Source organism: Erigeron canadensis, chromosome 4 (genome assembly GCF_010389155.1).
Source record: "Erigeron canadensis isolate Cc75 chromosome 4, C_canadensis_v1, whole genome shotgun sequence".
NCBI lineage: Eukaryota > Viridiplantae > Streptophyta > Magnoliopsida > Asterales > Asteraceae > Erigeron > Erigeron canadensis.
Window position 1 is genome coordinate 44,828,749 of NC_057764.1, and position 16,873 is coordinate 44,845,621.

General features: G+C 32.7%; 1 protein-coding gene across 1 annotated transcript; it reads left to right on the forward strand.

Moving 5' to 3' along the window:
• The first annotated feature begins 11,995 nt into the window (after positions 1 to 11,995).
• On the forward strand, positions 11,996 to 14,286 carry LOC122595670 (IQ domain-containing protein IQM1-like). The gene is made up of 7 exons (XM_043768088.1): positions 11,996 to 12,283; positions 12,435 to 12,615; positions 12,769 to 12,857; positions 12,990 to 13,077; positions 13,193 to 13,423; positions 13,514 to 13,615; positions 13,742 to 14,286. Exons 1-7 carry the CDS (start codon positions 12,045 to 12,047, stop codon positions 14,177 to 14,179), a joined length of 1,368 nt encoding a protein of 455 aa, XP_043624023.1. The 5' UTR covers positions 11,996 to 12,044; the 3' UTR covers positions 14,180 to 14,286.
• The last annotated feature ends 2,587 nt before the right edge of the window (positions 14,287 to 16,873 follow it).

The window sequence follows — 16,873 nt, forward strand, 5'->3', positions numbered from 1 at the left end:
AATATATTTAGTTATATGTTTGTTCTTTGGTGTTTGTTTGTGTTCGTTCATTAGTGTTCGTTCATTTGTGTTCGTGAACATTCGTTCATGAACACAAATGAACGAACATGAACAAACCATTATGTTCGTTTATCCGTTCGTGAACCGTTCGTTAAGCTAAACGAACGAACATGAACAAGCTCTCGTTCATGTTCGTTCGGTTCGTTTACAGCCCTAAGAGCAAGTGCAAGGTTGTAAAACTCACTAGACGAATAGTTAGAAATAAACATTTCGATTCCTCATCTTATCAAGTTCCGTTCGAGTCATGATCTGATAGGATTAAAATGATGGTCAAGCATGAATTTATTACTCATATTATGTCTTTTAAGCTTTAAAGTATTAAGTTATTGTTTTTATATAATTTAGTTTGAAGTTTCTTATATACTTCTTCCGTCTCATTTTAGTTGTCATGTTGACTAACTTTGACCGTAAATAACTTTGTTTGTACTATATGTTAATTGATGAAACTTATATGGACGAAAAGTACATTAAAAACTCAATCCATTCATATATTTTATATCAAGTGTTACATGATACAAACAAAGTTATTTACGGTCAAAGTTGGTCAACATGATAACTAGAATGAGACGGGAGAGTATTTTTTAAAAATAAATTACATGGATAGTCATATATGAATGTATATGTCCAACTTTGGGCACTTACAAAAATATTTATTCACTTTGGTCATAAATTTCTTGCTAACGTAATAGTAAGAAATAATAATATTCAATCAAAACATAACAAATGTTTTGGACTTTATCTTCTATTATTCTTTCTCATATACATTTTACTTCCAAATTAGCTTTACCTCAAAACTTCAAATCTCACCACCACCAACTTTCAACTTGTTCAGAGGCCACAATGCCCCAACCTCCATTTCCTTTAAGTTGTAATCTGTTTTTTAACAACTATGGTTATCGTTGTTATCATCTCTCTACCATCTTGGTTAATATAAATTGTTAAGATCTATTATTTGGGGTCTTCTCCTTAAAATTTTGAATTAAATTTGTGTTTTTGTGATTTTCTTTTTAATATGTAGATGTTGTAAGATGTCGATGTCTTGTTTATCTGATAGGAATTTAATTTTCCTTTCTTAAGCAAGTTGCTTCTTATTCCATTTTATTTTATTGATAAATATTTTATTTATTACAACAGTGTATCAATATTTTGGATGTGAATTGTTTCTTTTAGTTGAAACTAGTTTTTTTACCCGGGCTTTATCATGGGAGACATAACGTTGCTTATTTAAATGTTCGCCAGAAAATGTATTGTGGTGTATCAACGTAATATATAGTAATCACTTACATGATCAATGTTATGAATAGTTGATGAAATAAAAAAATACGAATGTTAATTATGTAACAACTAAAAAAAGTGAAAACACATTAAAATTATACTATAATATGTAAAATACAAAAAGAAATGGAAAGTACCATCTAGATTAATGTAGAAAATAGTAAAAACAAATGAACGCGGATATCATGCTAATTTTGTACAATAAAGTATATAAACCAAAACAACTTAAATTACGACAATATTAGGTAAAAATATTAGGCAAAATTTTTTTTTTTTTAAACTGAGAGACCGATAAACAATACTTATTTCACACAAAAACTACACTTGAACACTTGTCAAAAAAATGGATCTGATTTGTAGCAGCTTTTGTAATTCTCGTAAGACACTAAAATAGCGTCTAACGATCATTTCTACCCGTTAGAGAAAAATACCTAATTCTCTGTTAGAAAAAGGACTTGATTTGCAGTCGTTATTGTTATTTTCGTTAAACACCCAAATAAAATGTAACGGCCGTTAGCTCTTGTTGGAGTTTCTTAATGACTTTTTAACAGTAAGGACTATTGTCGCAACACATTCAATGACAGGGACTAATATTGCTTAGAAAGCATGTGGTAGGGAGTTAAATGCTAAAAAAGTTAAAAGTTACATGTATGTATACTTGTATGTTATGCTTAAGAAGTTGTAAAAAAAGTACTTGGGTTTTAGTATACGAGCATAATATCCGCACGTTGCGGCGGAATTTTGTTTTAGGAGTGACAATTTGTTATAAGGGTAGATACGGTAATTCAATGTTGTAGTGTACGGAGGACCATTTTGAGAACCATATATAGTGAAAGGAGTTTTTTGAAAGAAAAAAAAAGGTATGCTTAATTTTTTAATACATACCATAAATAAAACTTCAAAATGCTTTACAAGGAAGTATAGACAGGTATAATAGGATTATATCTAAAGCCATTGCGTTGGAAAGCTGATCATTTTAGGAAGAAAAAAATAAGATGTCCCCAATTTTTTTTTACTTAGTATTTAAAGCAGTTAAGCCCATCAAAAGACATTTGTCATATTTTTTACTGTATTGACTATTTTTATTTCTTACTAACAATATTAAGAGGTAAGGAACTTATGACCAAATGGGTAAATTTGATGGGCTAATTGCATAGAAAGTACGTCAACTTTGACACTTTTGTTTTTATAGGGCTCCAACAAAAAAAAGTTCTATTTGAGGGCATGAAACCGAATAAAATTATTATAATGGGGCTCCATACAAGTAGCCAGTCAAAAGCGTATTTGTAAATCATTTTTGTTTATTTTTAATCCTTATATTTCTTACATGGATTTTTTATGTCATTTATTTCAATAAATATATGATTTCTAATGTCACATAAGTTACCAACTAAAATACCATGTACATAGTTATCATATATTGAAAGCAACAAATCTTTCAAACACCATTTAAGCAATACGATTAGGAAAACAGATATAGATACAAACATATACATCTGAAAATGTGAGGTTGAAACACCATCACCAACCATCACAAAAACTAATTGCATATCCAACAAATATAGATACGAACATACACTTACATATATGTTATAAGTATATACAAGATACAAAATACAATATATGCATAAGTATAGATATTTCTATAGATATGAACATATAGATCTGAAAACGGGATTCGGTTCAGCACCATTACCAACCATCACCGCCTCCAAATTCGGATTCAAGTCAACATCAAAGGCTCCGATGTCACTCCTCCGCCATCACCACCTAGATCCGGCCACCTGACTACTGGTCAACCACAATCCAAACGCCCTCAACATGTTGCTTTACACCCGTCGCCGCCTAATTCTAACCAATTCTGCCATCACCGTAAGCCTGAAAGCCGCTACGTTATCATTGTCGTTAAACCCACCATCGTTGTCACCATAAAAACGAACAGGTTGTTCATTTTTGTGATTTGTTTATTAAAATAGGTTTTTCTTCTCCATTTAGATTTGTTTTCTTCATAAAATGGGCAATCTGTGTCTTTGATTTCTTCAGATACGAAAAGATGGTAATCTAAAATGAGACTTTATATGTGATGAAAGTATATCCATACATGAACTTTGTATACCAGAGATGCCAATTGATGTTTAAATATATTGGATTAAATTTACATATACTGATTAAGCTTTAGATTTATCTTTGTGATTGTGTATATATGTTGTATATATATATATATATATGTGTGTGTGTTGATGTTACTGGTCACTTTGTATCTATATATTATATTAGATGATTTGTAAAGAAAAACTGAAAGAAAAATCTACAACCGGTAAAAAAAAAAGGTTCACATCAGGTCATAATCCCACTATAGTAATTTTCTTCGGTTTCATGCCTTTAAATACAACTTTTTTTTGTTTGAGCACCACAAAGAAAAGTGTCAAAGTTGTAGTACTTTTCAAAGAATTAGCCCAAATTTATTTGTAGTTATCTAAAATTGTATATACATACTTAAATATGACCATATAAGTAATATTACTTTTTTTAAATTCTATTACATATAAATTTATAAGTAATTTTGTTTATATATAAAATCTAATCCACTCTCCGGGTCTAGTCCAAGTTTTTAAAAACTCGTGACTCCCCGATTTGAGTCCAAGTCGTGACAAATATATTGAAAATCAAAGAAGAAACAAACTTTGAAGGTTAAAATAAAACATTTTATACTAAAAACCAACTTAGGATAGTAGGAAGATAATTTTGTAAACCGTATTTTAAGTCCTTTAGGGCTTCAATTAACATGCATAAAAAGATTGTACATTTCTATATTAAAAGTTCATTCCTAATTTTATAGTAAATATACAACTATTTAATGTACCTTAATGAAAGCCCTTAAAACTTTGTTTAGAAAAAAAAAAATTTTTATTAATCGTGATACTCGTAACACTTTACAAAAAGAGTTTTGTTGACAACTTGATTCATTTAATATGAAAGCTATATGTCAATTTCTTTCGCTTACTACTCCTTATGCATTTCAATATTTGCATTTTCACTTGATCCATTTAAATTTATCATTTGGCTATTGTTACAATAATTATGAAAATTGTCGTAGTAAATATGTGTTGATTGGGCAATATTGATCCTATAATTGATTATTAGTCATGACTCATGATCATATCGACTCACACACAAATCTAACATCACTTTTTTCGACTTATAAGAAACAAACAAGGCAACAATACGAAAACTTACATATATATATATATATTGAAAAGTTATTTTGAGAAACTTTTTTTTGCGAGAACCTTTTAAACTTTTCAAATCAAGTTCAACCAATTCTTTACATGAAAATTGTTTTTTGATTGTTTTCTAGAATAACTTATGTGTAATTTTAAATTTTATAATTGTGTGGAGGCATGGATTATCATCCGTTATATAATTATGTGGAGATTTAAATTCTTGATCACATGTGCACGAATATTGCTATGATTACATGCGATCGACTTGCATACATGTGATCATATCAATATTCGTGCACATGTGATCAAGAATCCAAATCTCCACATAAATGTATAACGGATGATAATCCATGCTCCACACAATTATAAACTTCAAAATGACACATAAGTTATTCAGAAAGCCATCAAAAAATAATTTTCATGTAAAGAACAATCATCGGTTGGGATTGATTTGAAAAGTTCTCAAAAGTTCTCGCATAAAAAAGGTTCTCAAAATAATTTTACCTTATATATATATATATATATATATATTAAAAAGATAAAATGAAAACTAATTATTTGTTGAGAACTGTGATAACCAATTATCATTAATTATATTTAGGGGCAGTTTTGTACTTTATCATAGGCTATTTAAATTAATAACCACTCCGATTGTAAAGCGGGTATTAATATTGTGGGTTTATGTATTTCATTTAGAAGACCCGACGTATCTCCGATTGTAGAGCGGGTATTAATATTGTAGCTATAAGAGCTTTTATGAGAAATTGAAAACAAATTCCATATCTTTCTCACTTTCTCTTATACGGTTACAAAGCCACTTCTATTTCCTAAACAAATTTTGATTTGTACGTATTTATCTAGTAGTAATTATTTGCCTCGTCTTGAACTTTCACAAATTTTAAAATAATTTGATTATGGTTTGTCTAATCTAAATATACTAATATATATAAACAAAGAAATAAAAGTTTTTTTTTTATTTGTTATCTTTCATCAACAAATATTTATTGCATTGTGTAATCATATTCCCTTCAACTTGTGGATCTTGTCATGAACGATACACATATGAACATAGTTGATTACATGTATGCATATTTTGAATTCTAAATATGTATTTATAAAAGTAAATGTTTACGTGTGTACGTACAATCGGTACACATATTTGTAGTTCATGCAAATATAAACATCTCAAAAATATAATATGAAATCGTATTTGTCTATATGTGCACACAATTGAAATGCATGGTATGTGAAAAAAAAAGCAAATGCATGGTATGTGGAAAAAAAGCAAATGAAAGCGTCAAAGCGTATGTAGCCCAGTTTTCGTATGACTTTGAGGAAAATATTGCATTTACTGTTTTATGCAACATGTCGCACTTTTAAGGCAGGTTTTACAATTAACTAGATTTTTATACCGCGGAAAACCACGAGTAAGTTTAACAAAATCGTTTTTAATAAATTAGATAAGAATTAAGTAAGATCATTAAAGGTAAATATATAGTTAAAATTTATGCTTAACGGTCAAATCAAGGAAATGTTCCACCGAATCATATAAAATCAATTTTATTACATTTCAAATGACATATTACAATATTTTTATAAAATGACATTAAAATCCAAAGATTATAACAACTAACTTGAAAAACAAATCTCCTTAAAACATGAAAATGTCCAACAAAAAGGTACAACCCAAATGTTTGAGCCCAACTCATATATTTAAACTCTTCACACTATCAATTCCAAGCTTTTCTTTATAGCAATTTTTCAAACATATAACTCCATCTACTTGCCACACTAATGTTTTGTTATAGAATATTTATAATGAACTCTGTTGGTGCATACATGGTTTAATAAAGTTATAACATTTATAAGGCACTCCTTAGTTTTGATGATGATTAAGAACATACCACATGAAGGTTATAGAATATTTATAATGAACTCTGTTGGTGCATACATGGTTTAATAAAGTTATAACATTTATAAGGCACTCCTTAGTTTTGATGATGATTAAGAACATACCACATGAAGGTAAGTGTTAAATATAATTGATCATACGTATATTCTTACATGCTTCAACATCCTTCTAAAAAACGTTTTATAAAGACGCAAAGTAGCACTATCTATAGCGTCGATCAATGTGTGGTGTGCCATAACAATTTATAGAATGTGTAAGATGGTATTAATAAAGATTTGGGCATACATACGCTAATTCGGAACCAAAAATGATGAAAACGTCAAGTTTGAGTTAAATGTAGCAAGTTGTCGAAAAACCCAGGCACGGCCTCAGTTCAGAGCACGGCTCCAGAGGACGGCCTCATGTCCTGTAAAGGCCGTGCTCCTTCTGTCCAATTCACTAGTTTTTCACCCGGCCATCGTTACACATTTCCGTGAACCAAAACTTGCTCCATAAGCTTATATTGATATTCTAAGATGTTTGGAATTGGCAAATCTCAAAAATAACAACTTTTGTTTTTCGTCAAATTTGGTGTTGAAAATTTGTCTAAGTATAAGAGAGCACGGCTCTTGTTCAAAGCACGGCTCTTGTTGAAACAAAGGTCGTGCTCCCTCTAACCAAATCAATGAGATTTACCGAGCACTCGTTACATAAGTTCATGACCCGATACTTGTTCCTAAGTCATATATTACCATTCTAAGATCTTTGAATTTGTTAAAACTCAAATTGAAACACTTTGATTTTTCACCAAAATTTAGAGGCCAAAATTTTACTAATTATGAAAGTCAAAATTGGTCAAGATTTAGTCTAAGTCAAAATTGGGCTTATGGGTTGTGGTCAACATCTGAATATTTGGATATATATTTGAAAGATAGTGGGTGATAATTTCATTTCCATATTATATCTTGTGACTTCACCCTCTCCCTAAATATCCATTCTTGGTAAGCATCTTCCTCTCTTTCCTCTATTATCTTTTATGTAAATCTTGCAATGGGAAAGTTATTGTTGTAGTGGAGGATTCATTGGAGATATACAAGGCTTTTTGTGATGTTCCAAGTAGAGAACGGCTCTTGTTTGAAGCACGGCTCTTGTGCCATGGAGGACGGCCTCAGTTAAGAGCCGTCCGGGTCAAACGGTAATAAAGCTTGTTTTGACTATAAATTGAAGACTTGGGCATATTTGGACCTCACCTCTTGCATCTACAACTCCTGGAAACATACCTTCTTATCATACAAATCTTATATCATTGATTATTAGCAAGAGTGTCAAATTTGTAGTGAGAAGATTATTTGGTGAAATAATTGAGAGCCTACAAATTGTTTATTCAATTGCACTAGTGAGTGTGATTGTTGTGTATTCTCTTGAAGTGTCAAGAGCTTGTGTTTTCCTAGTGGTTAGGAAACTTTGTATCTTGAAGTGTCAAGATCATTTGGGTGTAATATAAACTCTAGTGGTTAGAGTTAGACAAATTCTTGAAGTGTCAAGAATTGAAGATTTCCTAGTGGTTAGGAATCATTGGTGTGTCTTGAAGTATCAAGACTTGGTTAATTCCTAGTGGTTAGGAATTGTTCAATAACGGAAAAACTAACTTATGCCTTTTAACCAAACTTTTTGAGTCATTTTGAAGAGTTACCCAACCCATTCTTTTAATCGAAAGGATTAAATCCACCGCCACCACTAAAAGGGTTAAGCCCCACTACGAAAAAACTGTTAATAGTTATCACGAAACTGAATTTCCATAGTACCTCATAAAACCAAAAAAATAAACCGAAAGTACCTGATTTTTGGGAGTGCATTAGATTCTTTTAATAACGTCTTATTATCTCCAATACCCCAAGTTCGTCATTTTGAACAAAAAACACTAACAAATGGGTAAATCAACAATCAAGATTCCAAGCTCCCCTCTGCACTCAAACATGGAAAGCTTTTAAATTAGAAGCTGAAGATGAAACAACAGTTGAGATATTACATTCAAGAGCTTCAATAGCAAGCAGTTTATTACATTCAAGATGAATAGTAACATACTTTCTTTAACAGAGAATACATTCAACTAATTAGCTAAATACTTATTAGGCTGAATCTAAAATTGAAATAAATATGAATATCCTAAAATTGAAAAAACCATATACAACTATCAATAAAGACACTAAACAAACCCACACACCCTTCACCATCACATCTATGCAAAACTTGAGCTCGATCACATAATGAAAAATACTATAACATAGGGAGAAACTTTGAAAAGAACCTGCAAACTTCAAATCTTCAACAATACAAGTCGTTTGTGCCTCTAAAATCGTCATCAACATCATCATCAGAAGCTTTGACTGGATATATATCTCTACATATATCATCATCATGATGAATCTGTTGGTTTTAATCCAATAGATATATATATATATATACATATATGAATAAAAATCAAACAAACCTTTCAAAACCACATAAACGATATGAATAAAAATCAGATTTGGGTTTGGTCTTCAACAAATTAGCTTTGAGTTTGGTCTTCAAGAAATCAGATTTGATTAATCTTGTAGAAAAAGAATGAAACAACAAGAAAGAGATGAAAAAAAGTGGTGTAATTGAAATTTTTTTGATCTGATAACAATAAAACCTTATTTAGTCTCTATCCATTATCCATTTACTACCCTTTTTCTACTTTCAAAATTTAAAAGACCCGCCCATTTATTTACACACAGCCTATACAAACACATATGCTACGGTTTCCCATACATCCCGCCCAAAACCTTTATTTGAAAAAGAAGTCACCTCCACACCCAAATACTCCCCCACACAGACTAAATACACCATAAATACCTACTACTTGACATCATACTTCCTATGTGGAAGGGGTGTTTGCTTGACAACACAGATTTATGATGTCACTCGATATCTCTCCTTTAGTATGAAAGGGGGGATTTAACTTTCTTGACTAATGATGACCAGTCTAACTGGTTAGAGACACTCTCAGGTTTTACATAAGGTCTTGAGTTCGATCCTTAGGGATGGCAAGTCATGGAGTTTTAACGGCCTATAGTCAGCATCTTGTTGTCTAAGGTACGTGCAAGGCTTCACCATTATACGGTGAGGTTTCCGTGATGTCGTGTACCGACTGAATGTTTGAATTTTTTTTTGACTTTCCTATATATATATATATATATATGGGGGAAGTGAGTATGGGGTTGTCCCCATCTAAGCTTAGATGGGGATTAGATGGAGAACCCCTCACATTTGGTTTTTATAATCATGGGGTGCCATGTATTTGTTTTAAATTCAAACAAATAATAAAATATTTGTATGTGACCCTATATATATATATATATGGGTATATATATATAGGGGTGAGTTAGTGTTAGAGCACATAAAGTGCACAATTTGTTGTCCGATGCAATAATTTTAAAAGGCTGAGAAATTCTTACAATTATGCTTACGAAGTTTAAGTTCGTAAGAACTATTAACTTCGTACATATATGCCTTACGAAGATTAAGTTCGTAAGAACTATTATGTTAGTAAGGCCCAGCCCGTTTGTACGAATTTGACAGCCCAGTCTGTTTGTACAACCTATAAATATAAGTCTTAGGTCACGAATTTAGGTTGATGATTTAGTTGCTACATAGAGTCATTCACTAGGTTCTGGAGGTAGAGATCTATACCTCGAGATACCGCCCAAACTATCACGATTCGTCTCAATGATTGTAATCCGTAATCATTGTAGATGTTTTTCATACGGATTCACCTTGTAATCATATGATTAATGATAGTATTTTCGTGTTTATCTCCTGTTCTTATTATCTTCGTGTGTGTTTATCATGATAATCATTAATTAACCCTAAAACCGATCATAGACGGATTCCGCACATCTATGATTGTTAGATCTCGTGTTAATCGATCCGGGAACGTGCTGAAACACGTTCTCACAGTTAGATTAGGAACTCCTTATTTTAGTGACTGTTAGGGACTCGATCTAGACCGTCCATTTTCATCAGATCTAATCACAACTAATCATCTCCGGCCATATTCATCTCCAGCGAGACTTACAGATGTGTAACTACAACTTACACATATGTAAGTTTAATAAAAAACTTGATTCGGAGCGGGCTTCGCCCTTAAGGATATTCATAAACCAAAGCTGGTGGGGGTGATAGGTCATTGAGGGTGATGGGTCAAAGTGTGATAGGTCATAGAGGATGATAGGTCATAGGGGTGACCGGTGATGGGTGATCTACCTAAAAAAAATTGTACTTAAAACATGTGTAAGTTACTTACACATGTGTAGGTCTCGCCGGAGGATCATGGTGGTGGTCGGAGATGATCATGGTGGTGGTGGTGGTGGTCAGAGATGATGGTGGTGGTGGTGGTGGTCAGAGATGGTGGTGGTGGTGGCCGGAGAAGGAGATAGAAAAAGTCCTTAACAGTCTCTAAACTAAGGAGTCCCTAATTTAACTTTTGCATTTATATATATATATATAAATTTCATAGATATGCGGGACATGCATTATGTATACTGTGACTTATCTTGAAGCAATCTATATTTCTTTATTATTATAATAATAGCCCACCCACCTACTTTCTTCCTTTGACCATTCTCATTCTCTCTGTCTCTAATTGTAATTCTATATGTAAACATATATACTTGGATCTCTTATGCATACAATAAACAGCACATTATTATTAGTCACAAATTAAGGTAGAAACTTTTGTGCAATAACGTATCAAAACTTTATATATATATATATAAGCGTATTCCACATTCTCAAGCTTTGAACTTATCAAAACGACTAACGTGCTTTGGGGGCTTCTTCATCTGTTCACATAACTCAAATTAATCTCAATTATTAAAAAATCAAACCTGAATTTCGAAAACTTTAATTATCTTGTGGCTAGTCAAGCATTTACACAGACGAAAACAAGTTCAAATTTTTTTTCTTTATTTTATGTTCCACAATACGTGTTAAAAAAAGTACTCACTGAATTTTCTGCTTAGACTTTGACATTATACTCGATCGTACGTAGTATATATTTTTCAAAAGGGATGGGTTGTATATATATATAGGTGAAGATTGGTAGGTCATAATCATATTCAAAATAAGTAACATACATACATAACATACATTCAAGTCTTGCATATATTGTACGTATAGCCCATGTATAATCAAATTAAGCAAGTTAACTCATCAAATACGTATATATAGTAAAAGCTATTGTCTTAATTGAAGGTTTTGAGTTTTTTCTAATCATTTTCAGTGTCAATTTTGTATGTATTTCTACTTTTTAGTGATCATGAATCATGTACTAATTAAGGTTTATGTTTGAATATGTTTTCCGGGTTTAAACAAATTCTTGGTGTATGTATAAACAAATTCGGGTTTAAACAAATTCGCGCAGTTATCGATCGTCTGAATGTTGGATTAACATCTAGCTAGCTAATCACTTGAAGAAATCTGAACCACAAAGTTATATCCAAAGAGCACCGGCCAAGATTCATTTGTTGATTCAAGTAGAAGAAATTCAGTCAATTTGAACAACTGTGATGCTTGACACTACTACTAGCCTTTCTTTCAAGAATCTTTTACAACAACTTAAAACACCAGAGCCCAGAGGTTCGGATATTAAAACGGGGGGTTTGACATCTCCTGGGTCAACAGTCTTTTTTTCGCCTCGACCCGTTAGTGAAGTCAATGCTGCTGCTACTAGAGTTCAGAAAGTATACAAAAGTTATCGAACACGAAGGAATCTAGCCGATTGTGCTGTTGTTATTGAGGAGCTCTGGTAAGTTTCAGTGTAACATTTAATCCACCATGGTATGTCGGCACAAATAAAATCGAGTCATGGGTTGACTCAAAAATGTCAAAACTATGACTCGATTTGTTGAATATATAAGCTAGCTAGTCTTAAGTTTGAATTGGATCGTGCGTTGTAGGTGGAAGGCTTTGGATTTTGCAGCCTTGGACCACAGTTCGGTTTCATTTTTCAATGTTGAAAAACCAGAAACCGCGACTTCACGGTGGGCCAGGGCTCGGACTAGAGCGGCTAAAGTGGGAAAGGGTCTATCCAAGAACGAAAAAGCTCAGAAATTGGCCTTGCAACATTGGCTTGAAGCTGTGAGTATATTCTATCTATGATTTAATTATTAGTTTCATATCATGGTACTTTGAAGACTTGTTAACATGTGTTCCTATATATATATGGCGCAATTATCAATATCTGCTAAACTATATATCTTTAAAACTCAATGTCCTTGATGCCACTTGCAGATTGACCCCCGCCATCGTTATGGCCATAATCTGAACATATACTATGATCTCTGGTTTGGAAGTGAAAGCAGTCAACCTTTCTTCTATTGGTACGTTCTGTCAACCTACAATCATAATCGAGCCAAATTTTTGGGCATGTTTATAGCTAGGCCGGTAAGCTACAAATTAATGCTGAGTTCAAATATCATAATAATAGTACTGTTGTTTACACATGAAGCTAGGTTGGATGTTGGAGATGGGAAAGAAATAAATCTTGAAAAGTGTTCGAGGGCCCGTCTACAACAACAGTGCATCAAATATTTAGGCCCCGTAAGCTTCTTTCTTGCTACCTTCTTACTTTTCATATATAATTGCGCTTCAGCTAGCTACTTTCAATCAGTGTATATTAAATGACACCCTTTCACATCAACATCTAATGAAACAGAACGAACGGGAATCATACAAAGTGATAGTTGAAAATGGGAAGCTTATTTATAGACAAAGTGGTTTGCTTTTGGAAACTCTTGAGGGTTCTAAATGGATCTTTGTTCTAGACACATCGAAAAATTTATACGTTGGCCAAAAAAAGAAAGGTTTGTTTCAACATTCAAGTTTTCTAGCCGGTGGTGCCACCACTGCTGCTGGAAGATTGGTGGCCCATGGTGGCATTCTTGAGGTAAAATTCAACAATGTATAGTATACACACTTCATCCTTTTTGTCATTAATAGATATGTTTTCTTTAACCATTTCTCATTATTTTTTCAGGCTATCTGGCCTTACAGTGGTCACTACCTCCCAACTGAAGAAAACTTTAGGGACTTCATCTACTTCTTGGAGGAAAACAATGTTGATCTCACGAATGTTAAGGTACGATAATATTTTGCAATCCAAGCATTGTTAGGTCATACACCTATGCATCATCTACTTCTTGGAGTCATATTGTAATTACCTGTGATTTTTTGTTTCCTAATAATTTGCCACTGGTTAATGCAGAGATGCTCGGTTGATGACGATGACATGGGCTTTTCATTTAAGGTCACCCAACCCGAAACGAGGCCTAAACCATTAGTCATTCCACGTACAAGACCACAAGACATTTTACGTTCGCCTACCAATGCAAAATGTGCAATCACACCCACCTTTATTCAAGGAATAAACGCAGCTCCCATTTCAGCCCGTTTCCAAGAACCTAACCACTATTCTAGCAAATGGACCTCAGGAACTGGTCCACGTATTGGCATTGTTCGGGATTACCCAACTGAGCTCCAATTCCGTGCGCTTGAACAAGTTAACTTATCTCCTCGTATTGCCCAAGGGAGCTTCGGGCCAATCCCATCACCCAGACCGTGCCCGAACGTTAGGCTCTCTCCGAGGATTTCATACATGGGTCTGCCTAGTCCCAGGACCCCAATCACTGCTAAACTAATTTAAACTTTTTTAGTTAAGTTTTGACTTTTGACTCTTTTTTATAGAGTAGGAGACTTTTACTTTACAAAGTAAAAGGCCAAACTGCATATATCAAGTTGGAGTATAAAGGAATGGACCCCTCATGTCTGTTTAAATTCACTTTATTTAGTAATATCTTATTCATTCATTTCTTTAGAAGATAATATTCTAATTGGTGTTAAATGGCAATGGTTTTGCGGTAGTTTTGATCACTGCTCGTTTTAGGACAGTTGAGTTTGTGCGTTTACCTTGTTTATTGATTATTTCATCTCATTGTAAATAAAATATATATATGTATCTTTCTCTAATGCAAGCAAACATTGATTATTTTCTTCTACTCATGTAATGCGGGTGCAACAAAAGATTCATGAGGTACATGTATTTATCTAGCGAAGTTTGTCTCATACTTCCATTCATTCCGGACGAGCATTATCTAAAAATTCGCTTTTAATAAGTAAATGGGTTGCATTTATGTTCCTTTCATTTCGCTCGTAGCTAACACGGTAATCAACCCACTTTTTCCTCATCATCATCGTCCTATTCTGTGTAATATCAACCTAGCTTCATTGGCAATAAAAATTATCAGACACAATTGTGGTACAACTGGTCTCTTTTTTGTTTAATCCGAGTTTCAGCTTTACTCATTTTTAGTTCAAGTTCACGATATCTAGGCTATATTCGATCGGTAAACATAATGTCACGCCAAAAACTCAATTCGTATTAATATGGTCAGTTTGTCAATGGTCAAATTTGTTTTCTATGTTCAAACAAGACATAACGTCCCATTAAAATTTCCTTTTCAAAGACTTCAAATGTTAACCACACCCGTCATTACCGCCGTCGTTGCATTGCGCGGACACCAATTTAGTAGATATAAAAGTATGTCAACATCTGATTAAGTTTCAAAAAATCACATCTATAAACATCCAAACACCTCAATCACACAACAAATATTATGGATCCATATCAAAAACACCATAAACACCAATAAATTAAAAAGTACGTACTCGTATTATTTATAATCCCATCTTGACACTGACTCAACAATTAAATCAAATTTGCTTTTAACCAATGATAATGTGCAAAAATCAAACTTATTAAAGATAGTCAAAGAACATGCATGGTCTTGACGACAAAACCACCAAGAATGGGTAACCTTTGTTCAAACGAGTCGAACAGGCGGGGTCATGATTTAAAACCATAAAAAACTTTAGTATAACTGTCTTTGATCCACCTAAAGCTTTTCTTGAAAGACCCTTTAACTTTTTCTTCAGCGGCATAAGCTTTATAGTTAGCAACCCTTTTTTTCCTTCGCATTTCTGGATCAGTGACACTCCACATTCTTGAAATTGACTTGCTGCTGTTGACTTTCTTGAACTCCACAACAGTTGGGCTGTTGTTGTCATTTGTACTGTAGCATCTGAAGTCTTGATAAGGCTCGATTTGCATATTGTGATCATTATAGGACTTGGATCTCATTTCTTCCATATGTACGTACGTATTTGTGTGTTTTTCTTGAATAAAGTTTGTACCTTTATATCGTGATCAAAAGTATAAAGTATATGAACATAATAAAAGTGAAAATTAGAGATGGCCCTCGTACGTATGTGTGTGGTCTGAGTTGGCGTGGCGATCTTCATATATAGGATCTATTCATGGTAAATGTATATAATATTGTTGTACATAAAATCTCTTCCAAATTAGGTATTACTTTGTATCAATTTAAATGTCTTATTTTGACTTTTGATGTCTTTTTTTTACAACTTTGACCGTAAATTAATTTAGTTATACGTTAATTTATGTAAAATATATAAATAGATTGAGTTTTAAATGTATTTTTTTTATTGATATAACTTTAATTAGGTATCATATTATACAACCAAAAATATTTACGGTCAAAGTTTGAAAAGAAAGACTTAGCAAGTCAAATTTGGACATTTAAATTAGGACGGAGGAAGTAAAAAACAAGAGATAAAATGTTATTTATGTTTTTGATCCCAATTACTATCTCATTTCTTAAATAGATTTTTGAGAATATGTATTGTGAAAATTGGTACTGATGTAATATGAGAGGTAATTCCTACATAATGAGTTTTTGTCTATACATAAGTTAGTTATACTTTACGATTATATAATGCATATATTGTTGTATGGTAAAACAATATTATGTAAGGATCAATACCCATATAATATGGGTAATGATCTGTACACCACCAACTTTTAACTGTACACCACTAAACATGCATTAAGGTGTTATACAATACAATAATGTGAAACATGTTTGGTGGTGTACGGTAAAAAATAATGGTGTCAAAACATACACGTCAAAGTTTGCATTGTTACTTTGTTGTTTCTTCTCCTTTTTTTTTAAGTAGTAATCCATTTATTTGACAACAAATAATGGTCACTCGTCCACCAAACATTTGGGGTAATAGGCGGTAGGTAGCTACGTTCTTGGCAACGAATACATTTGGACTAAGTCTGTAGAATATATATGATTTCTATGGAAATAAACTATTCTTTTGTGGATCAATTGATAAAATGCTACTAGTGTGACTGTAACGAGTCTTGTCCGATACTGCTATCAATTTTTTAACTCCAAATTATCGTTTCTACGATGTGATTGCAAGTAAGGTGGTTTTATTAATAATAGCTTGGAACATTGATGAGGCGAGTGTT